We start from the raw sequence: 27948 nt of genomic DNA on the forward strand, positions 1-27948 counted from the left end.
CGAGCCTGTCAGGGCCTTTATCAACCGCTGCGCCGGGCCTTTCTCCGCCGTCCCCACAGGGCTGTCGGAGACCTGCGCAGGCATTCCTGCGACACGTCCCCGTCCCCGGAGACGGATCACCTGTCTTTTATGGCCCAGCGGCCTGAGGCGGGAGGGCGAGTCGGGACAGGAGGGGGGGCCAGCGCTGCTCCTTTACATTGTCCCGAGTGAAATCCAAGACGGGAGCTTGGATTGAGCCGACACCTGTGCGAAGATCTGCAGGAGTCAAAGGCTGCAGACGCTTAAAAGTCAGAGACTTTCACCTCCCTGATCCAGCAGGAGGGTTGGAGGTGAGGAGTTTGGGTTTCCCTGTGGGCACTCTGGTTTCCTCCCACTGTCCACTGTTGTTTCTGGGTGTGAGTGAGGGACAGTGATGGTGCCCCCAGGTTCCTGCTCCCTCGACCCTGTTAGGAGCTGAGGTGCCCAACCTCTTCTTATCTCAACTCTCTGATGAAATTACACCTGGGAGTGTTGGTGGTTGGGTTTTCACCGAGGGCAGCATTTTCCAGGATAGTGTGGTAGATTGGATGCCACCAGACTTGGGTGGAGTTTGGTTGGTTTTTGAAGCTTGTTCCTGGTGGCCATCTTGGTTACGCTGCAGATCCTTTTCTGCGGCTACTAAAAGAGCTCTCTACTGACACCTGCAGGAGCCTTGTCTGCCTTCATTCTCGTGACACTTGATAGCGATCCTCATGAAGAAATATAATGCATCATACCACCAATATATAAACTTTTTATCAGCATCAAAACAGAGAGACAAATAGATATTTACTTAAATCAAACAAATTAGCTGCAGAAAATCCCCAAACGTAAACAAACAAACAAAAAAAACAATCGTGGTGTTTTCTCTTAGTGCTAATAAAAGCAAAGTAAATCACCCAAACATAAGTAATAGGGACTTGATCCTGACTCATGTGCACAGCTCTGTGTCTATTTTCAAAGTTTCAACAGACTGTGAATCGTGTTCACGAGTGGAGGCCTTTTCTCGGTAGCTAACAGCTATCACCCAGCGAGCAGCAGGATACCGGCCGCCGTGGTGCATGGCGCCCCTCAGGGACCTCTGCTGCCTCCTCTTCCTCCCAGGCTTCAGCCTCCTGCTGGCGACCTGATGATGGAGGAGCGATGAATGGTGGCGCTCTAATCCGATCAGCCGCCCCTCCGCCGTCCGTCTCTCGGCTCTCTTTAATTGAATCGAGCCTCAGATTGGCTGACATCCTGAGAGGAAGCCGCTCCTTCTGTGGCGGCCACTTGTTGTTTTCTCTCCAAAAAAACGGCCTTCAGGCTGGTGTTGCTTCCTGTTTGTGTCCTTTCTCCAGGTTCCACGGCAACACCGTGTGTTTTTGTGCCTGGATTTCGCGTGAGGCGACACTTGATTGAACTGTCTTTTCTCTCTCTCGTCCTTTCAGATCAAACTTGAAAACGTGTGTCTTGAAAACACCCCGGGGAGCGGCTGAATTCCTCCTCTTTGTGTGTGGGACTCTCTGAAGCCGGAGCAAGACCGGTCTCGCTCCCGTCTGACCTGCGCCGACACGTCTGCAGGAGCCACGGGGGTTTTTCCCTCCGCAGATCAGGGGGCCCTTCCTCTCGTTCCTGGTGAACAGACGTGGAAACAGACTGCGAGGTCCGCTTGACTCCTTCTGTGGATGTGGGTTGGGTTGTGGAACCAGGGTTGGTGAGGTGGAGCTGCAGCGATGCCAACAGAGCTGGTTCCCAGCTCAGCTCCGGTGCAGAACATGTGCCAGGCAGCAGGGATATGATGAGGCTCTGGCAAGGCGCGCAGCAACACTGCCATGACTCATGTTTGCCGAACCCTGCAGCAGCAGCGCCATGGCCGCCGAGTCTGGCTGCTCCTGCAACTTTCCTTTCCAGTCAGAGGTTTTTCTCCACTGATTTCAGCTCTCCTCAGATCTCTGCTGGTCCAGCGAGGGCACTCTGCACACACACACACACGGAGCCAGACCATAAGACTTGGCTGCGCTGCCTCCGCTGCCCATTAGACTCCTCCTCCTCCTTGTTGACGTCTCATCACGTCTGCATTCCTGTGACCGCGGAAGTGGGAAGTCGGAGCTGGGAATGATCAACGCCAGACAACGGTACAGTGGCGACCACGACAGCCGCTCCTCCACGTGCCTCCAGATAGAATCAGCCTCTCGATACATATGCAGAATGTGTTGGTTTCTCTCTGTCAATACGTCTACTTCATGTTTACGTTCGGGCGGCAGCCATCTTGGATTGTGTTCATGAGGCAGTGAGGATTCTCAGAATTTCACATTCGAACGTCGCACATTAGTGACCTCATTTTCAGAGCTCAGAAGGTGGCGCTTTTGGTTTAAAACTGGGGCGATTTCAGAGCAGAGAGTGCCATCTAGTGGGCCCGGACTGTGAGGACACTGTTTCATGAAGCCTCGCGAACCCAGCCTGTTTTTTTTTTCTTCATTTAATTAATTAAAATTACTCGTTACCCCTAGTTAGAACGATTCATGCACCTCAGTGAATCAGCTCCTCAGTATCAGCCTCACACACACACTATCAAATGCTCAGTGTTGACAAGAGAAATGGGATTGTGGCGGTGCCACCAGGGGGCGCACCTCTAGTCTTGTGTACCTCACCACAGAACAAAGAGACGTTCAAAACCTGAAGATGATGTTTCAAATGTTCCCATTTAAAGTCCAAATCAAATGAATAAAAAAGAATCCAAATGAAAACTCTGTTTTCATTTGGATTCTCACGTGGACACCACAGTTGGCCACTCTGTGGTCAGCTCCCGGTGGGTTCCCAGTTTGTTCCAGAGGAGCCAGGGAGGTTCCCTCCTGCGACTGGACCTCAGGTTCTGACATGAGTTATTCAGCAGGACATTGTCTTTATGAGGCGTGTGGAGGAGTGAAAGCTGTGACTGAGGGGTCGCCGCGGTCTTCCAGGGCATGACGGAGCTTCCAGCTGCCGCTTCATGCTCCGTTTCTCTACACCATGCCGTGACGCTGGTTCCCACAGGAGGCGGAGATCGGCTGGAGGTCCTGGCCAAACTGTGCCTGAAGACTGTGGAAAGTGGTGCTGAAAGTGACGTCCACAGACCTGGTGACGGTGAATATGGAGGATGAAAAAACAAAGGCAGACTGAGAAGCTGGCCCCTGTTAAAGAATCTAAATCTTTTTAATTCATGTTAAAGTCAGCAAAATCCTTACATGTAAGTACGGAGGCTTGATGTGATGAAACGTTAACATAATATGTCATTTCACTGTTTATCAACCAGGTGGTTTTCTTGGTAGTGTTAAGGCCAATATCTTGTCAATAATAATAATAATTTCTTCCTTGTTCCATTTCAAATAATTCCTAAAAAGTTCAGCCAAATCCGTCCATAACTTATTCTGTTATTTTGATACCAGACAGACAGACAAACCACCATTGAAAATACATGTATTACTGAGGTGTCACACAACTCATGAGCCAGTTACAACTATCTTGAGAGACACAAACACGGAGGTGGAGCGTTTATCTGTTGACTTATTTGTTTGCAAACCGACCTGTCAGGACCTCAATAATCACAGAAATACTGGGATTTCATTCCTTAAATGTTAAAAAGTAAGGAAATAAAAGACTTGACAAGAGCAATGGAAGACCAATGCTATAGACAGCCGCTGTTAAAGAATATTTCACTTTTTCATTCATGTTAAAGTCAGCAATATCCTTACATGTAAGTACGGAGGCTAAAAGTGAAACGTTAATATAATATGTCATTTCACTGTTTATCAACCAGGTGTTAATGCCAATATTTTGTCAATAATAATAATAATTTCTTCCTTGTTCATTCCACATAATTTCTGAAAACTTCATCCAAATCTGTCCATAACTTTTCTGATCCCAGACAAACACATGTATTACTGAGGTGTCACACAACTCATGAACCAGTTAAAACTATCTTGAGTGACACAAACACAGAGGTGGAGCATTTATCTGTTGACCTCTTGGTTTGCAAACCGACCTGTCGGGACCTCGGTGATGACTAAAATCATTCCTCAAATGTTAAAAGTAAGGAGATAAAAGACTTGACAAGCGCGATGGAAGAGCGCGTCAGACTCTGGATCGCAGCGTCTGCGCGGCGGTGACGCACCAGCACAGCAGCAGCTGTTCTCTCTGGGACAACAGGGTCGTTGTGGCGCCTCGGTGGCGACGCCTGGTACCGACACCTCTGTCCGCTGGATCCTGCTGCGGAGGCCCGTCTTCTGCAGGTAGCGGCGCCCCCTGGTGGCGCTTACTTCTTACTACTGCTGATAGTTCTGTTGTCAAAGGGAGAAATGACACCATTGCTTTTGTCATGTCTTGCTTATTGGAGTGGAAGATGATGTCACGCACTATAGTGGATGATTATGGATGAGAAAACACCAAGAAAAACCCAGAACTGAAGCGGCTCACCTCTCTTAGAACCCCCCTCCTGCTCTTGTGGGGGGTCACGGAGGTGAGTGCTGGCTCTGCCCTGGGGCCTCCACCCATACCTGAGAAGAAAACCACTGCGCCCCCTGCTGTGTGGGACGGTGGTTTACTCCCATCTTATACATCTGTCTGTCTACGCATCTGTTCTGTAGCTGAGTTACGCTGACAAGTCGTGTGACATCATCACATCACATTTGACAGGTCAGTGACCCAACAAACCCGACAAGAACCAAACTCATCTGAGTCACAGAAGAGTATGATGCCACAACAATCGATAACAATAATCAAATCAACACGTGGGCGGATCAACGTTCATGTTCATCGTCTGTAAACAGTGGCGAAGGACAGGTGAGGCTTCATGAAGCAGCGCTGCAGGGTTGACTCCTTTTCAGAGACCACGAGGTGGCGCTCTTGGTTTAGAAATGATGTGAGGTTTCATTGAACAGGTGTCCAGGTCCAGGACAGCGCCACCTGGTGGCCCACTGGTAACAGCAGCGTGTGTCAGGAAAAAACAAGAATCGTCTCCAGGTAGCTCGAATCATTTCGCTCTTACCTGCATCAGGACTTTTCCAGAAGAATTCTTGACCCTTATCATCTCAGCTGGTGCCCTGTTTTCAACCCAAACCTCTGTAGATCGTGACATCAACATGCTCTGCTGGTGAGCTCTCTGAATTTCATCAACATTTTGTGCTCTTGTAGGCCGTGGGAAATTCATCGGAGGCTGAGATTCGGCCCTCGGGCCTGAGCTGGACACATGCTAAAAGCACATCACTGGTTTTCACCCCATTCATCTGACTTGTGCTGAAGATGCCACTAGACAAACCAACACCAAAGTGAAGCTAATAAACTAGCATGTTTAAGATAGCTGTCCAGAGAAATCCCATTCTACATTTTTATTTTTATTTTTGTTTTTATTTTTATTTTTATTTTTATTTTTATTTTTATAATATTGTAATTAATTAATTGTAATAATGTTGTAATTAATTAATCACGATTAACTTGTTAAAGTCCCACCACTAATATACATAGCAGCACAAACTCCTCTCGTAGTTTCTCACAGGTAATAAGAAAGCTGGGCTGCAGGGATCACGATTGACGGTTCCATTCTGTCTCTGTTTTGTCCAGGTGAGGGAGTCACATGACCTCAGAATGAAGAGCAAACATGACTCTCCAACAGCATGTAACTGGCCTCCCACCATGAACCTCGGTGAAGTGGGTCTCAGTGTTGTCTCCAGATGAACCCGGCGTCAGGCAGTTCCTGGGAGGAAGTGTTCCTCCTGTAGTGAGAGGTTTCATGTCTGCCAGCAGACAACTTTGCCTTTTGGCTCAGCTCCCTCACTTCATCCCGACACAGAGCCCCTCTTGTGCGCTCTCCTTCACGCCTGATAAGAAACCTGCCCTGGGCCCTGAAGTTCCCTGTGATCGTGGGTCAGGAGCGCAGCCTGCAGTTACTGCAGCGCACTCACGCCCACTCACCCCCCCCCCACACCTCCCCACCTCCCCTCTGCCTGTGCATCCTCCTCTCTGCCGAGCAGAATCAGAACAGCCGAGCAGCAAGTCGCCGCGCTCCGCTCCTGCTGCCTCAGACGGAAACTTCTCCCGGCCTGAAGATGCTGGAGCTCAGATGGCTCCGCCTGCTGCTCCTCTGCCTGCTGCTCCTCTGCCTGCCCTGGGACTCCGCCACCAAGAAGGTGGTGAAGACCCCCCGCTGCCCGGCGACCTGCTCCTGCACCAAAGACAGCGCCTTCTGCGTGGACACCAAGGCCATTCCCAAGAGCTTCCCTCCTGGAATCATCTCCCTGTGAGTCCTCCTTTCTCCTTATTTTGAGCTTCTGCCTGTCCTCCGTGCAAAAATGTTGAACTTCTCTGGGGAGAGAGTCTAACAATAGCTCCTCCGTCACACTGGAGGAGTCCTCCTTAACTCTTAAAGGAGAGGGTCTGCATGTGCCCTCAGTCAAGATGGCTTCTATGAAGAACAAGAGGATCAGGAAGTTTGCCGTCAGAGTTTCTCAGCAGCTGATGCGTTGCTCTGTGTCTGGACAGGACCATGGTGAACGCAGCCTTCACGACCATCCCAGAAGGAGCTTTTTCTCATCTTAACCTGCTGCAGTTCCTGTAAGTCCCGAGCCCCCCTCTTTGCCCCCCTCCCCTCGGTCTGTACACAAACGATTAATAAATCATCTCCTCTGCAGAGAAGCGCCCGACAGTTCTGGCCCTGTTTTTGTACAAGCAGGAAGCTCCATTGTGTCCAAACCATGTCGATTCTGAAAGTCAGAGGGAAACTCAGCCCGTGTTTGGTTGCTGGTGGTCTAGGCTTTTCAGCAGCGATGTGCTGGTGAGGCTTCATGAAACAGTGACCTCATTTTCAGAGCTCAGAAGGTGGCGCTCTTGGTTTAAAATTGGGGAGATTTCAGAGCAGAGAGTGCCATCTAGTGGGCAGGGACTGTGAGGACACTGATTCATGAAGCCTCGCGAACCCATGTCTGTCCATCAGTTCAATCACACTCACCCTCCTTCACCATGGATGTTTTGGTGCGGACATCACGCCATGTGTGTTGGAAGTGGTGCTCTGGAAAACTTTATATTATATATAAAAGAATATTTATTCATTGATAACCTGTCTCCTTTTTTTCTGCATTTAATTAATTAAAATTACTTGTTACCCTTAGCTAGAATGATTCATGCTAAATATGTTAATTTCCTCATGTATTTGTCAGCAAATATCTTTAGCTCTCTCACTCTGGTCACACGTGTCATGAGATATTATAAAGAGAGCATGACATGTTGCTTGCTACAGTGCTGACCAAGGACCTGCACATACTAAAATAAAATAAAATAAAATAAAATAAAATAAAATAAAATAAAATAAAATAAAATAATAAAATATGTTTGTTTGGGGCGACGGATGAGATTTTTTGGGGCACTTTCACTCACCAACTCTAGTGAGGACACTTCAGGAAGTATTAACTTGAGTATTATCGATGGCTAATGCTGTGTTTCATGTCCCTTTGAGTGCTGTCCTTGGTCCTAACACCGAGGCCAAACCCCGCGACTGCCTCCAAACATGCATCAGTCTCACACGCAGAATAAAATGCTCAGTGTTGACAGGAGAAATGTGATAGTGAATCACTGGCAGACGACTGACACCCTTCAGTCCTGCAGAGTCGGGAGACAAAGAGCTCCGTGTCCTCGCCGGAGCCGTGGTCTGCTGTGCAGAATGAGCCTCTGTTGGTTAATGCACACCGCTTTTATGACTGTGCTTTCTTTCCAAACGTTTGTCCACAAAGCTCGTGTTTTGACTGAACCTTCCCACAAGTCTTTGCTGCTGCCCACAGGCTCCTCAACTCCAACACCTTCACCGTGATTTCTGACGACGCCTTTGCAGGACTCTCCCACCTCCAGTACCTGTGAGTCACTCTGTTTCTAAACATGGCCGACGCTTCTCTGTAACTCCACTGAGTCCTTATATTAAAGGACTCAGTCGTCCTTTAATATAAGGTTCTGTGATGTAAAGATCTTTTCCACCCTATTATGTTATTGTAACTTCACTTGTTGCAGTGTCTGATGGGATCCATATTTAACATTAACATAATGTTGACATTCATCTTGGCCTTTTTACTTACTATATCATGAGGATTTCTCAGGTCACAGACCTCGAGAAGAAAGAAGTCAAACGTGAACAAACCTCCATCGAGAGCTATTCCTTCAACTTCACTAGACTGTTATTATTTTTTATTTTTTTTATTTTTATTTATTTTATTTTTCAACTTTCTTTCTTCAACGGTGCTTGGGTTGCCTGTCTGTCTGTCTGTCCGTCTGTGTGCGTGTGTGTCTTCCCACGTCATCTATGTTTAAAGAGAAGCCGGAGGTGTGATGGATGGGACTTGCACTAGACCAGAGAGGAAGATAAATCCCAGTGTGACAGATATAACGTTCGCTGCGCTGAACCTGAATACGGCGCTCTGAGAAGCCAGAGCAGCTCTTTGGTGCTGGCTGTGATCCAGTGGCCTCAGCTGCTGCTAGAAGCTGCTGTGAATCTTAATCACCTCCTATTTCCATAAAAACACTCTCACATATCCTGCCAGCGCCGCACATACTTCAGGGGGAGGGAGGGGTCATGTGACATGATCCATTGTTATCATCCCCTTTCGGAAACCCTGAGTTTGTGTTGTTTCTCGACAGCTTCATCGAGAACAACGACATCCAGACCCTCTCAAAGTTCACTTTCCGAGGACTCAAGTCCCTGACCCACTTGTGAGTATGCAGCAATTCATTTCTATTACCATCACACATAACAGCGGACGCTAGTGAAATGTGAGAAGGCTTTGGAGATGCGCGAGGTGGAGGCAATACGTGAGGCCGCCCCTGGGAGCAACAGCTTTCAGTGCGAGACCATGAAGGTCTAATAACTGCAGAGAGCAGTGTAAGATGAAGCGTAAATCTGAGGGTAATGGAGGCAGAAAGCTACTGATGTGAGCAGCTTAAACAATCTCACAACAACCTCCCAGGTCTCTGTCCAACAACAATCTGCAACAGCTTCCGAGAGACCTCTTCAAGCAGCTGGACATCCTGACTGACCTGTAAGTGACCACAGTCCACTGTCACGGAGAACACGTCTCAGACCTGAACCTCACTCTGATTTGTCCAGGGACCTCAGAGGCAACTCGTTCCGGTGTGACTGCAAGATCAAGTGGCTGGTGGACTGGATCCAGAAGACCAACACTTCAGTCCCTGCCATCTACTGCGCCAGCCCTTTTGAGTTCCAGGGGCGAAGAATCCAGGATCTAGCAGCGCGAGACTTCAACTGCATCAGCGCAGGTTCCTCCTGGCCTTGGCTCAAGTCCCTCAGCGGCATCGACTCTCCACTAGCGCTGGTCCTTTCTTCTCGCAGATTTCGCCGTCTATGAAACGTTCCCCTTCCACTCGGTGTCCGTGGAGTCGTACGAGTTTGGGGGAGATCAGTTTGTGGTCTTCGCTCAGCCGGATACTGGCTTCTGCACCCTGTTCGTCTGGGATCACGTCGAGTTAATATTCCGGAAGTTTCACAACATCACGTGTAAGTTGAGGACTAAACGTTTGAGGTCGCGGATGAACCAGCATGCGTGTCTTCACAGCTCGATCGGCCGTGTACTGCAAACCTGTCGTCATCAACAACACGGTCTACATGGTTGTTGCTCAGCTCTTCGGGGGATCGCACATCTACAAGTGAGACGATATCTGGAACTCTATTGAACCTGTGAAAGGCTCAGAGCCTATATCACCTATGGCAATAACCCTTCTTGTTGTGCCGACCCAAGACCCATTCCTGTTCCTCTGGTGACAACCTTGGTATGACCGAACAACTATATTAATGGTCTTCTGTGTTCCCTACGTCGGTTTACCATCGTGAAATGCATTTCATTTCTAATTTACAGATGGTATGTTTTCACATCACTCTCATTTTTCCAATGCCACAGGTGGGAAGAAGATCCCCAGCGATTCATCAAGATCCAAGACATCGACACCACTCGGGTCAGGAAGCCCAACTTTGTGGAGACCTTCCAGCTGGACGGGGAATGGTACTTTGTGGTGGCAGACAGCTCCAAGGCTGGCTCCACAAGCATCTATCGGTGGAACAGCAACGGTTTCTACTCCCACCAGTCCCTCCACCCCTGGCATCGAGACACCCACGTCGAGTTCCTGGACGTCGGCGGGAAGCCACACCTGATACTCTCCAGCGCCTCCCAGCCACCTGTGGTATATCAGTGGAACCGTAACCAAAAGCAGTTTGTGGTGTTCTCCCAAATCACCGAGCTGGCAGACGTCCAGATGGTCAAGCATTTCTGGGTGAGGAAGGTCCTGTACCTGTGTCTCACCAGATTCATCGGTGACTCGAAGATCCTTCGCTGGGAAGGACAGCGTTTTATAGAGATCCAGACTCTCCCGTCCCGTGGCTCCATGTCGGTCTACCCTTTCATGGTGGGTCTCCGCCAGTACCTCATCCTTGGGAGTGACTTCTCCTTCTCCAGAGTCTACCTGTGGGACGACCTCACCCAGCGCTTCCAGCCCTTCCAGGAGCTCAACATGAGAGCACCGCGGGGCTTTAGCCTGGTGTCTGTCGACAACAAAGACATCATGCTGGTGGCCAGCTTTAAAGGCAACACCCTGGCGTACCAGCACCTTCTGGTGGACCTCAGTGCCAAGTAGAGTTTGGAATCGAGCACTGATCATCCGATTTATAAATGACATATGCTTTTGTTTAGGGATGCACCAATACCAGGTTCTTTCCAAACGAATCGAGTGTACAAGTACTTGCATTTGAGTACTCACCGATACCGAGTACTTACTATTTCACAAAAAGTTGCTTAGAGTTTTGTCATAAACTGACATTCGTAAAATGCGCGCTGCCGTAAAGTGGTATCGGACAGATATCCAATACCGGTATCGGTGCATCCCTACTTTGATAAAAATCAACGGCTAAGCGAGACTTTTATGTTCAAGCCTTTTGACTTTTTAATGTTTTGTTTTTCTTTCCATGACAAATGGTGGTGGCTAATATGCTAATTGTTATGAAGTTCTCTACGGAACACGACAGATTTAGTTGGTTGGAGCAATAATTTCTCAAGGCTATGTCACAGCACATGCTTTTAGTCAGACTTGTTGCGCTAGGTTGAAGTTCTTTGGTGCATCTGGATCACTTTTGAAACTCTCCATATTTGGCAAACTCCTGATCCACTTTCAGAATATGACAGTGAATATGCGTTAATCTGTGGCGCATAAATATTGCACCCAGTAAGTACAGCAGCAGTTCCAACACCATCATTAATTCATAGTTTGCAGCATGTAACACTTGAGCGTCTTCGACTGTGAGCACCACATTTTTTTGGCCACCACGGCATAACTTGAGTGCTCGCTAGCATCGTGCAGCTCTGTTGCCTTTAGCATGTCGAGAGGTACATTAAAAAAACCTTTAGATTCTAGTTGTGTTTTTAACGTGGCACAGCAACAACAACAGTTGTGTACTACTCACCAGGGTGTGCGGCATCAACTCCTTTGATCAGTTACTGTCACTAGTTCCTTTGTTGGTGACCAAGGCACCGGCGGTGAGAATGCATGTCCGTCTCTCCAAGTTTGGACACCAGAACGTGCTTGTGAAACCTGTGACATCATGACCTTTGGACTATCTTTTTTAAATTATTGTGTCATATAGAACAGAAAGGAGGTGGAATGTCTTGTTCACACGTGATTGAGGAAACGCACGTGTTCATCTACAGTTGAGGAAGTAGTAATGAAGGGTAGATGAGGCTTCGTGACACAGTAGTGAAGGGCAGATGAGGCATCATGAAACAGTGTCCTGATTTTCAGAGGCCACCAGATGGTGCTGTCTGGTGTGAAATGTTTGGACTTGAACAACTAATTCAAATGAAACCTCACATCATTTCTACACCAAGAGCTAAAATGAGGACACTATTTCATCCACCCTGCAAACTGTTTCATGATGCCTCATCTACCCATCACTGAGGAGTAAAACACAGCAACATATTGAAAATGAAGGTGAAAATGCAGTTACTATATAAGTCTGACACTTGTTACCCAAAACCTTGTCTCAGATTCCGTTGAAGCATTTGTTTGTTCTGATCATTTCCTCGTAGACAGGTTTGATCTGGACTCAGTAAAAAAAATATTAAATAAAAAAAACAATACAAGTGTTTGCAGTAGATACTTTTTAAAAAATATTTAAACAATCTTGTCAAAAATGAATTGATGGGATGTGATTTTTTTTGTTTTCAAGAATATATATATAAATTCTATTCTATATAAAGACTATATATATATATATATATATATATATATATATATATATATATATATATATATATATATATATATATATATATATATATATATATATGTACAAATTCTTGAAAACATAACAATATATATATATGCTAACAACTTTAGACGTCTCGGGTATTTGACTCATGATGCTACTTAAATAGCACTGTAGCGTCTGCTGGTAGTAGACAAAAAAACAGCCGCACCGTAGTTTACTTTCTTCTTTTATTTCTCTCAGACTCTGTGGAGTGGTCTCATAGAAATCAGAAACAACCGCAGGCTCCTGGCTCTCCTCAACAACCCCAACAAAATCTCTCCCTCAACAACAGCGCCACCTGGCCGCTGTTTCCGAGTTTACCACTGATATCCAGCACGTCGCCGGTAAAGCAAATCCAGCAGCAGATTGCGAGTCTCGGGTGTTAGTGTGCCCTGTGTATCGTGGGGTCGACTTTTCTAAGATGGCTGCTGACCAGACTGGAGATCCAGACGATCTCCGTCTCAAGTCCAGCAGTTCCGGTCTCAAGCTGGAGGAGGCAGTGGTGCAGGAGGGCGGTCCCGCTCTTCTGTGTGACGTCTGCACAGGTTGCCCCCGCGCAGTGGTGCGGATTGGTTGGCGATGTTGTGTGTTTGAGTTGGTGCACACTCTCGCTCACCTGGGAGTCCGAGCATCAGTTAAGCTAGTGGGGGACACGTTTGTGAGGGGTGTGAAAAGTTGGGCAGCCGCGTGTGTAGCGTGTCAACGTTAGAAAGTTCAGCAGCACACAGAGGCCCTGCTGGCAGCGTACCGCAGCAGCGCCCTCGCCACCCGCTCTCTGGTCTCCTTCCAAGAGCTGTGTGTTCTGAGCGGCGGCGACGAGAGCGCGCTGTGCCTGGCACTGCTGCAGCTGCAGCGAGACAAGCGCGTGACGGTGACGCTGCACGAGGGAGACAAGGTGAGGCCCCGCCCCCAGGCTTCCACCCTGATCTGAGCCATCCTCCCCGCAGGTGGTCAAGTTCTGCCAGCCGCGGCAGGAGCGGGTCTCCCCGGTGAACGAGGTGGACATGGGGATCTACCAGCTGCAGTGCAGTGAGAAGCTCCTGGAGCAGCGCGTGGATCAGCTGAGTGTGGAGGCCCAACGGTACCGTGCTGCGTCCACTTCACACCTCTCTGCTGAGGCTGAAGCTGCTGTGCTGTCCACAGGTGCAGATCAGCTTCACGCCCTGAGGAGACCCGATGTTGAGGGTCCGAGTGTCGGAGACAGTCGTCCCCAGCCGCACACACTGACTCCAGCTGGTCAGGTCCACATGCTGACCTGCATGTGGACACAGTACCCTCAGAATCACTCAAGAAACTGTGACCCGCTCCATGATGTTTGCTCAAAATAACCCAGGTTTGGTCCGTTCCTTATACAGCAGCTCAATAGAAAAGCTGCACACCTGCCTGGTGTAACACTAACGTGCTATGGAAAAACCTCAAGCAAATGACACTGGATATAGTAGTTGTTTTTCTAACCAGTGGTTCTATTTGCTGGTTAATATCATATTTCAGGCTGCAGCGCACTTTGAAATGTCGCTCCCTGATGCTACTAAAATAGTCTGATGTATCGCGCACCTCACTGTAACAGTAAATAGTAACGCTAAAACAATATATAACTTAAAAAAAACTACAATTCACTGACATTTCTCACCAATTACACATTGTAATCCATCTATCATAGTAAATAAATAAGTGAATGGGGAATAATGAATTGTTTTCATTATGATTAGAGTGGATGGGCAGCTCATTTCTCATGTACTTTTCTGTGTTAAAAAGATTGTTTCTTTGTTTGATCCGGTTGCTGTTTGGCTTTTCGGCGTCACTAACACGCGCAGTGTACGTTCACGAGCCCTGGTCCCTCCTTCACTGTCAGGACTTATATTTTGGACGCTTATTACTTCACGTTCTCAATAAGCCAAAGTGCATCAACCCAAACGTGCATGCGATTGGTTGGAGCTCCGGCACATCCGGGTGGGCGGAGCTCACCCTTGTTGTTGTTGAGTTAGCATTAGCTGCCCAGCTCGCTGAACATGGCCGGGAACATAACTCTCCCGCCGGAGTGGGGCGACGACAAGCGCATGGAGTTCATGTTCTCCGCGTTTAAGGAGAACCGCGAGGTCAACACCATGGACTGGGACAGCAAGATGGAGTTCTGGACGGCGCTGGTGCTCCAGAGCTGCCGGGACCGCGGAGCCGTCAGCGTCAGCCTGCGGGAGCTCAGCAGAAGCTTCGCGCGGAAGGGGAAGAGTCCGCTGGGGTTGGCCCGCGTCCTGCAGTCCATGGCCAGGTGAGTGCGGCCTCGGCCTCCCCTCCGCAGGTCCGCAGGGTGAGCGCTCCGTGTGGTCCCTCCAGGAGCGGGAAGATCCAGAGGGAGTCGGAGTTCGCGGCCAGTGTGGACTGCGGCTGGCTGTCGTGGGGCGTCGGGCTGCTGCTGGTGAAGCCCCTGAAGTGGACCTTTTCCGCGCTGCTGGGGAGCGGTGGAGTCGCCGCGGAGGAGTCGTTCGTGATGACTGAGCTGGTCCAGGTTCGTGTTGAAGCGTGGTTGATCAGCGCCGGAGCGTCACTGCTTCCGCCCTCCACTCGTAGTCCAGGCGTCGGTTGAGAACGTTCTCGCTGTTCAGGCTGGTGGCTCCTGGACTGGAGCGCGACTGTTGGAGGCCACTTGCATCTGACTGAAACTCTGGTGAAACTCAGATAAAAAAAGATATAAAAGTGTCAGTGTTTCTGAGTAACACTTTATTTATAGGAAAGTTTTAGTGAAACAGTACCAAGAACTGAAATGTTTTCATTGTAACTATTGAGTTTGGTCCTGGTCTGGCCCACATAATTATTATTATAATCATCATTTTCATCATCAGTATTATTAGTAGTAGCAGCAGTAGTAGTTTTAAAGAGCAAAGTGCTTGTGCAGCAGATCAAGTGTAAGTCATTCAGATTATTTGTGACATTTACTATTGACTAAACCTCAAACAAGGGCAGTTCGGCAGCATGTCTTTTTCCAGTGGAAGAGTGACCTGCTGTGTGACGTCTCTGCTCCGTTTGGACTCTTGGTCCCTGCTGCCAAGGCTCAGCCTGACTCACACTGATGCTCCACTGAAGCTAAATGGAAGCTGGAAAGAAGGAAACTATTGCACTCTCCTGCGACGTCAGTGGACGTGTTGGGTATGCGCATGTTGCGGTGACAGTGTTTTGTTATCCTGCAGCGCTAAATTGGAATCGTCTGAATTAAGAGCCATTTTGTTCCTTCTGTCATCAAAGGAAAACTGCAAAACACACTGCAGCTTTTAAACCCTTCGACCTGTCGCACACTACTAGTAACTCAACTTTTTCTTCTCTGAACTATTCTGGGAATTGTGTAAAACTATGTTCAATTTAGCCCATTTTTAATCTAAAAAAACCTCAGACTCCAAACTCACTCTGCTGCGGAGTCAACACGTTGAAGTTTCAGCGACTGAGGTCAAGCTTGTGTTGTTGGCTTCTCCTCATGATCATAGCTGGTGAGGCTTCATGATGCATTGCTTCCATTTTCACAGCTCAGCAGGTGGCGCTCTCTGCTTGAAAATGAAGTGAGGTTTCACTGACCTAGTTGTTCCAAGCAGAGACGGCGCCCTCTGCTGGAGAGCGACCAAGGCTTGCCCTGACTGATGTTAGCATCCAGGCCAGTGTGAGGCGGTAAACAACCTAACCTAACCTGTGGCTTCTGTGTCGCTGCAGGAGAAGGCGGCTGCGCTGCTGGCAGCGTACCGCAGCAGCGCCCTCGCCACCCGCTCTCTGGTCTCCTTCCAAGAGCTGTGTGTTCTGAGCGGCGACGACGAGAGCGCGCTGTGCCTGGCACTGCTGCAGCTGCAGCGAGACAAGCGCGTGACAGTGACGCTGCACGAGGGAGACAAGGTGAGACCCCGCCCCCAGGCTTCCACCCTGATCTGGAGCCGTCCTCCCCACAGGTGGTCAAGTTCTGCCAGCCGCGGCAGGAGCGGGTCTCCCCGGTGAACGAGGTGGACATGGGGATCTACCAGCTGCAGTGCAGTGAGAAGCTCCTGGAGCAGCGCGTGGATCAGCTGAGTGTGGAGGCCCAACGGTACCGTGCTGCGTCCACTTCACACCTCTCTGTTGAGGCTGCAGCTGCTGTGCTGTCCACAGGTGCAGAGAGGAGGCCCGCGCTCTGCTGAGGGAAGGAAGGAAGCCCCAGGTGGGTCTCACCGCTTACACCACTCTTTCATGTTGTCAGGAGTCCAGATCTTTTTCTGGGACACCTGTGTCTGAAGAGCAGGTGACTTGCGTCACAGTCACCTCTGTTCAAATGGTTATTAGTTCGATCAGGATCGTTGCTGTCGATCACCTGTACCACGAGAGAAGAAAACAAAACACTACTAAAGGCTGGTGAGGCCAGCAATGTTGTATGGTTTGGAAACAGTGGCACTGAGGAGAAGACAGGAGGCAGAGCTGGAGGTAGCAGAGATGAAGATGCTGAGCTTCTCTCAGGGAGTGAGCAGGATGATGATAGGATCAGAGGGACAGCACATGTGCTCAGGTGTTTAGGAGACCAAGATGGAGATGGTTTGGACATGGACAGAGGAGAGAGAGAGCGAGCCAGTACACTGGTAGATGAAGATGTTGAGATGTTGGAACGGCCAGGCAGAAGGTGGAGAGGAAGGCCACAGAGGAGATGGATGGAGGTGGTGAAGGAGGACATGAGGTTTGAGAGAAGAGGAAGCAGAGGACAGGGTGAGACGGAGGAAGATGATCCGCTGTGGCCACCCCTGAAGGGAGAAGCCGAAAGAAAAAGAAGAAGATGAGAGAAGTCACTCCTTTGTTTGTATAAACCTCCATATTTGAGAGCTCTCCCTGCGTCTGTGCCAAACATGACAGTTGGTGATCAACCTCACCCATGTCCTCGTGGCTCCACAGGCCCTGACGTGTCTGAAGAAGAAGAAGCGGGTGGAGAAGAGAGCAGAGGGTCTTTGCAGCCAGCTGGAGTCCATCAGGTCCATCCTGGACCGAATCTCTCAGTCCCAGACCGACAAGATGGTCCGCGTGAGGCGCAGCATGAGGCTCTGCGGGGCTTGTTCTGAGCGGAGGCTTCTGCTTCCAGGTCATGCAGGCGTACCAGGCTGGGGTGGCCGCCATGAAGCTCTCGCTGGGAGACGGGAGTGTGGAGCGCGCCGAGAACCTGGTCGATCAGATTCAAGAGGTCGGAGTTGAACTGCGGTCACATTTCTGTTCGGAGCCTGACTGTTTTCTGTCTCCGTCACAGTTGTGCGACACTCAAGATGAGCTGAGCCAGACCCTGTCACAGGGCCCGGCTGGCACAGGTGAGACGCCCGTGTGTGGCCTCAGCTCTCCACTGGCTCCGGTCCTCACTGAGGTTCTGGCCGAGGGGGTGGGGCCACTTGGCATGGGTGTGTTTTGCTTGCTGAGTGACTGAAGCAGAGAGAGAGTGTCGTGTCGGCGCGAGAGAGAAGATACTGGAGCCGAGAGCTGGTGGAGTTGATGGGCTTTGAACGCCTCATGTTGCCTCCCAGATGAAGACTTGGACGACTTGGAGGAAGAGCTGAGGTCGTTACTGGAGGAACCCCAACCCCCGACGACCCGGGCACGTGCTGAGCCGAGCAGGCCCGGCGCCGACCTGCTGGACTCGCTGCCGGCGGTTCCCTACACTGAACCCAGGATCTCAGACGAGCAGCTGGAGGAGGAGCTGAAGCGTCTGACGCTGACAGGTTGGCTTCATGACTCGAGGAACTGATGATGGTGATGTGACGTGTTGCTTTTGCTCCTGTCTAGCTCCGAGTCCCAGGAGCCCAGTGGCAGCGCAGAGATTGAACCCGGCTTCCTAGCGACCAGCCTGGAACCGCGGTTCTTCAAACGTGATCCTCGGAAAGAGGCACATCCCGAAGCACTTTATCGCAGGAAACCACCAAACCAGAGGAAACACATGCTGTATCTGGAACAAGACATGTGTGTCTGTTCTTTCTTGGTCTTTCTTTCATTTTTGCAAAAAATGTCAAAATACTTTTATTGGGTTGTTATTGTCGAGTGATAGTGGCCTTATTTCGTCAAGAATGGTTGATGATGAAACATCAAAATTGTTTTGCCAAATAATTTGTCAAGAAATAAAATGTATTTATAAAAAAACGTGACATTTTCACATTTTAGCGAGTGGCACATAGTGACGGGTCGATGAGGCTTCATGAAACAGTGTGCTGATTTTCAGAGCCCACTAGATGGCGCTCTCTGCTCTAAGATCTGTAGATTTGATGGACTATTTTCATGAAACCTGTTTTTGAAGCAAGAGCGCCACCTTCTGAGCACCGACAGTTAAGACACTGCCTCATGAAGCCTCATTAACTCGACAGTGACCTGAAACAAAGCAGGACAAAGAAGACGTGGCTCAACAAGAGGCATCTTTAGATGACGCTGTGGCCATCTCTGGCTCAAGGGGGAACCTGATGGAGGTAAACCTCTATTTATCCAGTGAGTAAAAAGAATCGACTCGCTGGCCAATCCGGCAGCAGAGGGCTGCGCTGGTAGCCGCCCTGGAAATCGCCCTTGTTTTTCCTTCCTATCAAGCTGACCTGACTTTTTTGTGAGTGAAATATGGAATCATGGAAATCGACACCACCTGGTTTGGCCGTTGTGGTGCTTCCATCATCAAGACTTGTGCTTGGGAGCTCAGCATGTAATGAGATCCTGTGCAGGCGCTGTGGTGCCCACCACTACAGTATCACTGACGTGGGGTCTGGATGCTGCAGCGCCGCCCTGTTTCGCTCTCCGCTGGTGCCCTGGCATCTGTTTGCAAGCAGTTAAGTATGGTGAAAGTCGCATCTCCTTTTGACGGCCGCTAAACCTATTGGGCAGCGAGTCTGCTCAGACGTCCGTCAGGATGACCATGGTTCACACCCCATGGTTCTGTTGGTTAGGTCATGAGGTGAGGCATGGTTCCTCTCGGTCAAGATGACCTGTTAGGCAGCCTGGAGTCTCGGGTGGAGCCCCGGTTGGTGCGGCTCTACGCTCCTATATTCCTCCCTTCTCTGCTCCACCTGGACTACGGTCTCACAGAGAGAAGGGAGCGAGGAGCGGTGAAAACTCTCAATATTCAATGCCGTTTTTACCAATAGTGAAGCCCAGTCAGAGGGCTGAGCATGCTGAAATAGACAGCAGGGTTACTGAACGTAACACCCCTTCTATGAACCGTGCGATGCCCACTGACCTCGTTGCCCACCGGCCCCTCCTGCTCGGAGGAGGAAGTGTTTTACGTGTGGCCTGTTGGACGGCGTCCACCAGATGGCGCCATTGTAACAACTACAGTGGCACTGAAGTGTTGGAATCGGTTTGACGTCAGATGAGCACGTGAACGCATCATGAGGTAATTCAGCCCGGAGACCCAAAACAGAAGAAAATACTATTTATTTCTTAAGAATCAAAACAACAGACGGACTCACACGATGATTTTAAGAGTCGCCGTCACCACGACGCCGCTGGAACAACGGCGACCTGGAGGCAGGACTTTCCCCAGAATAAATACAAAACAAACCCTCTAAACGTCAGAAGAGCCTTGGAGGTGGACACCAGCAGGAACGTCACCAGGAAGGAAGCGGAGCCCAGAGCTTTGAATAAATAGCCGGAGGCGCGGAAGACAACATGGAGGTGGCGGTGGTCAGCAGGTGGACGTGCAGGTCTGCAGGAGTGACAGGGGAGCAACGGATGCAACTAACCGGCTACACAAGTCTCACTTGGCTCCTCCATCATTTCTTCTCCAGTAAAAGCAGATGACACAACTGTGACCCAAACTCTAATCTCAGCAGGAAAAGGCTTCACACCGGGCAGCACTGATTTCAATAAGTCTATGGATCAGGGCAACAGGGGGGCGGGGTCTTCCTCTAGGGCTTGGTGGTGGGGGCCACCACGGGGGGCACGGGGGCGCTGACGGGGATGACGCCGGTGGCCAGCAGGATGATGATGAGCACGATGATGAGCACGATCACCACGATCACCACCACCAGCTTCACGTTCTTCCACCAGTAGGAGCGCGCCACCTTCTGCGAGGTCTGCTTGAAGTGCTGCGCCTGCCGACGCAAGCACAGGCGTAACTCAGTCACATGGAACCCAGCAACAGGAAGTGGAGAAGACAGAGCTGCGGCCGCTCTTTCAACGGCTCACGCAGAAACACTGACCTCTAGCGGTTCTTCGAGTAAACCGCACTTCTTTTTCTGAGGCAAGAGCAGAATTATGAAGTGCAACGTTCTGCCATCGTCTTTGAAGTTTAGCATGAATTTCTTTTTCTTTAATATTGACTTCATTCTCACGACTCAAAAGGTCAAATTTAACTGCTTATATCTTCAGTACAGCATATCGCGATACATACCTTACTGACCACTGACATAATAAACATTTAGTCCAATATTTTGATGTTGCTTTTGGGGTGTGTTAAAAAAGAATCATATGACGAGTTGTAGTTGAGAAGTGAAAATATATATAAATATATATATAAAAAAAATATATATTATTTTCAAATATATTATATATAATAATATTAATTTTTAGATACCAATAATTATGGTGTTGTTGGTCATTAAAAGCACTTCGTTCCCCGTGTTTTTAGCAGACTTTCAGAAAATTAATAAAGGAAAACCAAGAAACAACTTGGAAGCACAGCACTAGTTGAATTTCAAAAGAGTTTTTTTCAATTTAGTTTTTCGCATTTAGTTTTTCAATTTCACTTCTGAGTAATATGTTTTTTTTTATTGATGAGTAAACAGTGTAGAATATATCACATTTTGATACTATTGTATCATGCTGACAAGTATTTCTTGCCAGTACACACATGTGCTTGAAATGAAAGACGTTGAGGAGCAAGTGACAGGGACTTGGACGTCTGATAAGTATTTGTGGCGAGTCAGTTTAGAGGGGACATTTTCGTTGCCTTCTTTAACAGAGTAAAAACAGATTTTATCCCCATTTTTAAGATAAATTGTTACGCCAGGATTTTCATCATTGTTCGTCACTGAGCATCATGTGACACTGGCCTGACAGCTGAGCAAGGCTGTGGTCCGTCTGCAGGGACACGTCTCTCAGAGAACATTCCTCCTCTCCAGACTGGTTCTTCTGGTTCTCCAGATAACCATCGAACCAGAGAGTGGCCGCGAGCTTCTGCGTTCCCCGTCAGTCTGGGAGAAGAAGCACAGACTCACCCCAGCTTGCAGGTCTTCAGACTTCCCCATGAGGTCGTCCAGCCTCTCCCCGCGGGCCAGGATCCGGTCCACGTTCTCCGTCATGATGTTTTTAACTCCGTCCACTTGGTCCCTCAAGGACTGGACCCGGTCCTGCGGCTGCGGTGGCGCCGCTGACATCCCTCCCTTCTCCTGCACACAGAGGTCCCACAGTAACACAGGAGGAACGCACCACACAAGGTTCATCACCACATGTGAATCAACAGTCTCGGTCCATTTCTGAAGGGACAGCTTGAACCGGGCCTCCTGAGAACAGGAATCCAGGTCAAGATGTGCAGCTGTGACGTGAGCGTGTGTCAGCTCTGTGTGTATCCAGTGGCGTCCTGCGAGCCTCCAGCAGACTGTAAACAGCGTCTCTAGGAAACAGGTTCCTCAGCGTCACCTGATGCTTCCATTCACCCTCAGTCTGCTGCACTGTGACCCAGCGGCAGGTCGCTGACGTCCCTTCCAGTTACCCTCTAACCCACCCTCGGGCCGAGAGACGTGGAAACGCCACTAAACAAGGGAAGTGACGGCAACGTTTGAGACGCCTGTTCGGGCGGCGGCTCTTCTGTCTGAAGCCCAGCAGTCAGATCAAAGGTTGAACTGGACATTAAACATCTCTAAAGATCCTCGACCAAGACACAGCTCATGCTTCTTCGTCCGCATCACAGCTCGCTCTATTTTCTCGCTACGATGACTCATTTCCAAAATATTGCAGGTCATGTTCTAAACATCTCCCCAGTGGAGAAGGATGGGTGGAAAAAAACTTGCAGCTCTGCCATATTTTCACCAGGAGACTCCATTCAAAGCCACAAACGTGGCCGCACTGAGAGGACTTTCCCGTCAGGGGAAATCCTTCAAACCCAGACCAGTCTTGAGCGCATGATGTCACTGGTTGGCACGGACGAGCCTGCGAAACACTCGTCTTTCTCTGCTCTTTGTAAGAAAACATCTGAGAGGCAACGTGCTCAGAAAAGCGGGGAGACTTCCTGGACTCGAGCCTCTGGCCCGGTGACGGCAAAACCAAACCTGGACCTCGTTTCTTCGGAAAAACCAACAGACTAGTTCGTGTCTTTGAGTGAAACCATAACCCACATCACGGTTGTTTTATTGTAGAACTAAGTGAGCGGGATTAGCTTTCACTCAGGCGCTTGCCAACCACCAGGAGCAGCCAATAGAAAGCAAGGTTAACTTGGCGTCTCCATCATAAGCTGCGCTGCAGCTACCAGGTGCTCGGACAACTATCGATGACCACAGGACGCCGTGGGACTGGAGGTTAGTAACTCACATGGAGGACTCATCCAAGGCTGCTCAGTCGTGTTGCGGCAGTCCAGATCGGTCTTGGCCTCAAGACCACTTTTGATGGGTCTTGTCTCAGAGTTTCTATTCAAGATCGGTCGAGACCCAAAGAGGAAACGGTCATACTTGGACAGCATCATTGGTAAAAGGGGGTCTCAAACTGATCCACTTAAGGGCCACAGTGGGAGCCGGTTTTTGTGGCAACTAACCTTGAGGAGACTGAAGACTGTTGCCAGACTGGTGCTGCTAGTCTCAGCTGATTCCTCATTGGTTCACCAGTGTAAGCCTGCACCCATTTGGGGACCAGTTTGAGACTCCTTATCTGGAGCGTCTTGGTCCTCCAGATCCCCATATACTGGTCTTGTCTGGGTCACAGCAGGTGCGGTCTGGACCACAACACAGTGTGTTCCTGAACACACTGCAAATACCAAGCTCCATTCCGCTAGAGTCCATGGGACAGCAGTCTTTCAGAACGCCACATTTTAGGGGCCGTATCCATAGCACCGGCTTCACCCGCCACGGTGAGCTGGGGGCAGTTGAGACTCACTTCAGTGACCACCAGCCCACACTGGCTGAACAGGCTGGTCACTCCTACCTACATCAATGTCCTCCTAACACGTCTCCGGGGGCCAGAAGTAAAAGAACTTAGCCACTTAAGACTCAGCTCACATTCCTCACTTTGGCAGCGAACACAAGCAGAAAAGCTGTTTTCAGTCGGTCCTTGTTGAGCAGAGCCACAGTGCTCAGGTGACAGTGGCTGAAGTGGAGCGAGGAGCTCCAGGAACAAGCTGGGACCTGGCAGAATTCTGCCAAGGAACCGGATGAGACATAAGTCGACCTGAACTTTAAGACTTTCTGGTCGAATCCCTCTACTTCCCATGAAGGAAGTAGTTTGATTCAGAGAAGTTTTACACCAACAACCCTCCCTTTTCTGGAGATAAAACTAAAATACGCCACTATTTTGATTGTCTAGCAGTCACTTATCTCAGAAACTCCAGGGGGAGCAGCAGCGGCGGGGATTAGCATGCTGCTAACACACCGCGGTAACACGGGTGTGTGGCTTGATATGGACCGAGTGTCCGACAATTATGGACACCTTGAACTTCATGGAGTTATGAGTTTGAGCACTTTCTGTTCAAGCTCGTTCCCATGACAAAAACACAAGCGATGACGTCACAGACCAGTCGACGAGTGAAGTCACATCCTCCTCCTTTGTGCTGACCAAAACAAAGATCATAAATAAAAAATGATTTTAACAAAAATGATTATATGGACCTAAGCAAGGTAAGCAACTTAAGATTATCATAATTGTGTGCATATATTTGCTTAAATATCACAATACTTGATTGTGTGTGATATTGTCTTGATATTTGAAGTTCTCAATATTTAATACGCTTGGATCTGCTGCTGCATTTGTGACGTCTCAAGGTGTTTTGTACACTGGAGTTGTTTTGTTGATGAAGGGAGCGATTCATTCCTCTGTTGAGGGCAAAATGTAATTTAACAATTACAATAAACTTGTTTTCATGCACTTGATACACTGCATTAGTGATTTCTCCCCATGAAACGATGGTTCTTATTACGATATATCGCTGAACTTACAGTATCACAATATATCACAACGTATCGTATCAGCACAGCTGTATTGGCCCAACTAGTAAACCGTTGACTAGTCGACATATGACATGTACGACATGTCAAGAGTGAGGAGTTGAAAATAGTAATTAAAAAAAAGAAAGAAATATTTAAAACAAAACAGCTTAATTGCTGAAAATGGTGTTAAGGATAGGAAGGAAAGGATAGGCCGGCGTTTTGGCTCACAATGATCCCATAGCGATTTCTCCATTACTGCGCACAGAAAAAGGAGCAACAACACCATGACTTGTCAATGTACAAGTCAATGGTGATCGATATAATAGTCAACTATGAAACTAGTCGTGCAACCACAGAATAAACTACTTGTTTCCACTGAAATCTGAGGCTTATTGAGGCGTTATTCAACACAGAATTGAAAAAAAAATCTAAAATAAGATTTACGATACAGGCACATCCAGACAAACGCAGAGAGAAAGTAGCATATTAGAAACTGAGCCAGCAGATCAGCGTTCTCTCTGTAAACCGCGACCAGGGTTAGAAGCGTCTCTTGACTTTCTCAAACCCACCAGTGAGAAAATGGTTGACTAAGTAGCAAAAGATCTGTCAAGCGACCACAGACACTTGTCACAGGAAGGAGGAAGCAGATCTGTCGACTCACAAACGTGACCACAAACCAAGCAGGCCGCTGCACCTCTGAGCTGCAGGTCAAACACAAGTCGCTTTCCTTTAAGACCGCGTGTAAATTTACACAGAGCCATGGAGACCAGCTACTGAAGCCACCACCGCCAGTTGAAGAATCTTAAGGGCTGACTGTGACTCGCACTCACATTCCAACCTGAGGACGGAGGACCTCGTAAGGTGTGTCGCAGCTCACGCTTGGCCTCACATGACACTCGAGTCGCTGACCATTCTCTGTTTTTTTACTTCCATTTTTATAAAAAACTCACCCATTTACTGTTTTCCCTTTAACATGAATCAAATTGTTTTGTTGTTATGATTTTGCGATCAACAAGGGAAATCTGAATATTGCATTTAACAAAGTTACGGACATTAAATACACCAACAGTGAGGCAGTTTAGCATATTCTGTAAACAGATTAACAAACACACCAACAAAAGCGTGATGGTAGTGTTGTCAATAGTAATTCAAAAACAAAATACATGCGTGTAAATTATTGAAAACACCATCAGAATGTTTTTGCTGCAACTAAGAAACTAATTGTGAAGGTTGTCTGTGACTGGTATGAGTTGACTCACACACTATCACATCTGTAATCTAATTATAGTGATTTAAATAGAAAAAAAAGAAAAGAAAATGTATTTCAATTGTTGTTTGTATAGTTCTATAGTGTTGAAAGGTGTTTTGAAACTTCATATTTGAATTTGGTTTGCTCAAAACGTGGTGTGAAATGTACGTGTCCTGTGATGTAAAATGGTCTCACACTTTGGATGTTTTGGGTCACAATGGTCCATTAACCTCTGTTTATTGCAGTGAGAATGATGATGTCACGACTAGTCGAGTCATAAACCTGACTGCGACCTATTTAATAGTTGACTAGAGCTGACTACGTTGGCTAGTCGCTGCAGCCTAAGGTCACATTTCACGACTGCTCAAAATGTGTCGAGAAAGGTGTGTGTCATTTGAAGTGTCCTTTGTAGAATGGTGCCATTTCTGGTTCACAATGGTCCTTTGGTCTCAGCTGACTGTGGAAACATTGACATCACGACGAGTCGACCGATTATTCGACTAGTTGTCGGCAGCCTTTGTTTTTTTCAGACTTAATATTAGAATTTTGACCTAAACAGGTGAGAAATGTGTGTGTCCTTTGATGTGTCCCTGTAAAATGGTGCCATATTTTCTATACTATGGGATGCGATAGTCCTTCAGCTCCAGGTGCCACGACATCACGGACTGGTTCACGTCACCCACCAATTCAATAGCTGAATACAGTCATACTGACTGGTATGTTAGTGAGTTCTGTGAAACACAGCAGCTACTGCAGCCACGAGACCATCTCAAAATAACAACTACAAAGTAAATGGAAGAGAAATCCAAATCCAAAACGTTCCATCCTGATCACAAACGTGCAGGGATACAGAAAGGTAACACGCTTAAGTCAGAAAATAACTAATATAATGGTTCGTATTTCGTCATTAATGTAGCTGGTTTGAGTTTAAAACGTCTGCACCATTGAGTCTCTTGGGACAGTTTGTATTGCGGAACAAATCCTACGACAGTTTGGAAATGTTTCGTCCCTTCCTGACTCGCTGAACCACGATGAAGCAAGAGGAATTCCTCCGAGGGGTGGAGGAGGGGAGCCTGGTCATCCAGCAGAGACTCGTAGCAGATCCCTCGTGTGACTCATACGTCCCCGGAGACATTAGTCAGACAGGACTCCTACTCAAACGTGATGGATGAACACGTCGGTTCATGTCAAGTGAGCGGGGATTACTCAACAATACGAGCCGTTTTATGATGTTTGGCTCAGTAACAGTATTTTCCGATCTGAAGGCGCCATGTTTAAAAGACATAAAGTGAAGATACGAACGCAGACGCAGTTATATAACTGGTCAACTACGATTCCTGGCGTAGCTGTGTCACATTTGACATGGCTTCATGTAAATGTGAAACGAGACGCCGCGGTGTCGAGGCCTGTCGGTCCACTTCCCGACAGCGAGAGCAACAGGTGAACGGCTTCTGTTGCTTCTGTTGCTCGGACTAAACTGTTGAACCGTGAGGACCACTGACGTCAAGGCAGACATTTTCGCTGCTTAAAACAAGACAAAAAAGGCAAACAAGGCACAGCCGAACGGCACCTACCGGGTCGACGTCCATTCTGCTGGAAACAGGCTCCTTCCACCAGAACACCCAGTCGTTTCTCCACCACAGAACAGATGTAGTCCGACCGAGGGTTTGACGCGACGCGGTTTCCTTGTTTGTTTCACTTCCTGGTTGTTTTGTCCTCCTTCAAACTTCATTCCCTGAGTCTGCACTCGCTCCGTCCGACATCAAGTCAGGGGTGGTGTGTCCACTTCCTGTCAAGCGCTTCAAAATAAAAACGCGCCGAGCGTCGCTTGTTCTCAACCTGTAGATCAGAATCAGAATAGAATTTATCGCCATGGTCAGTGGGGGTTCCACCAACGAGAAAAGTGCTTCGAAATAAAGTGCTGTTAATAAAATAAAATAAAATAACAAAGGCTTATCACGAATTCAATAGTCTGAAGGCCGAGGAGAAAAAGCTGTTCCTGTGACGGGAGGTTCTGGTCTGGACGGACCGTAGCCTCCTGCCAGAGGGAAGAGGAACAAACAGTCCATGTCCAGGGTGAGAAGGGTCTGATCCCACCTGCACGTCTCTGGGTCCTGGAGGCATACAGGTCCTGAAGAGGTGGCAGGCTGCAACCCATCACCTTCTCAGCAGAACCTACGATGCGCTGCAGTCTGCTCTTGTCCCTGGAGGTGGCGCTGCTGTACCAGACAGTGATAGAGGAGGTGAGGATGGACTAGATGACGGCCGTGTAGAACTCCACCAGGAACTTTGTCGGCAGT

The 27948-nt window shown here is 48.5% G+C and overlaps 3 protein-coding genes and 1 long non-coding RNA gene across 5 annotated transcripts; 3 read left to right on the forward strand and 1 right to left on the reverse strand.

Moving 5' to 3' along the window:
* The first annotated feature begins 2960 nt into the window (after positions 1-2960).
* On the forward strand, positions 2961-12156 carry lgi3 (leucine-rich repeat LGI family, member 3). Its single transcript, XM_053871924.1, has 11 exons — positions 2961-3120; positions 4151-4265; positions 5822-6268; positions 6511-6582; positions 7803-7874; positions 8650-8721; positions 8976-9047; positions 9116-9285; positions 9359-9523; positions 9582-9672; positions 9924-12156. The coding sequence occupies exons 1-11, from the start codon at positions 2961-2963 to the stop codon at positions 10651-10653; spliced, it is 2166 nt and encodes a 721-aa protein (XP_053727899.1). The 3' UTR covers positions 10654-12156.
* An 831-nt stretch (positions 12157-12987) lies between these two features.
* On the forward strand, positions 12988-13981 carry LOC128762696 (uncharacterized). The gene is made up of 3 exons (XR_008415571.1): positions 12988-13214; positions 13267-13400; positions 13463-13981. It is a non-coding gene; the product is annotated as an uncharacterized LOC128762696 (long non-coding RNA).
* A 281-nt stretch (positions 13982-14262) lies between these two features.
* Positions 14263-18409, forward strand: chmp7 (charged multivesicular body protein 7). 2 transcript variants are annotated; one of them, XM_053871123.1, is made up of 10 exons: positions 14263-14585; positions 14651-14822; positions 16013-16189; positions 16243-16376; positions 16439-16487; positions 17207-17326; positions 17391-17489; positions 17553-17610; positions 17821-18015; positions 18080-18408. In XM_053871123.1, exons 1-10 carry the CDS (start codon positions 14329-14331, stop codon positions 18130-18132), a joined length of 1314 nt encoding a protein of 437 aa, XP_053727098.1. In that variant the 5' UTR covers positions 14263-14328; the 3' UTR covers positions 18133-18408. The 2 variants fall into 2 exon arrangements, with proteins under 2 accessions (XP_053727098.1, XP_053727099.1); XM_053871124.1 differs by lacking the exons at positions 14263-14585; positions 14651-14822 and adding an exon at positions 14907-15460 and having other exon boundaries at positions 18080-18409.
* Positions 18410-19669: 1260 nt separating this feature from the next.
* Positions 19670-27414, reverse strand: vamp8 (vesicle-associated membrane protein 8 (endobrevin)). The gene is made up of 3 exons (XM_053871125.1): positions 27223-27414; positions 21487-21657; positions 19670-20361 (listed from the first exon to the last, which is right to left on the reverse strand). Exons 1-3 carry the CDS (start codon positions 27235-27237, stop codon positions 20176-20178), a joined length of 372 nt encoding a protein of 123 aa, XP_053727100.1. The 5' UTR covers positions 27238-27414; the 3' UTR covers positions 19670-20175.
* Between the last annotated feature and the right edge of the window lie 534 nt (positions 27415-27948).

The sequence above is a fragment of the Synchiropus splendidus genome, chromosome 7, assembly GCF_027744825.2.
Source record: "Synchiropus splendidus isolate RoL2022-P1 chromosome 7, RoL_Sspl_1.0, whole genome shotgun sequence".
In the NCBI taxonomy this organism is placed as follows: domain Eukaryota; kingdom Metazoa; phylum Chordata; class Actinopteri; order Syngnathiformes; family Callionymidae; genus Synchiropus; species Synchiropus splendidus.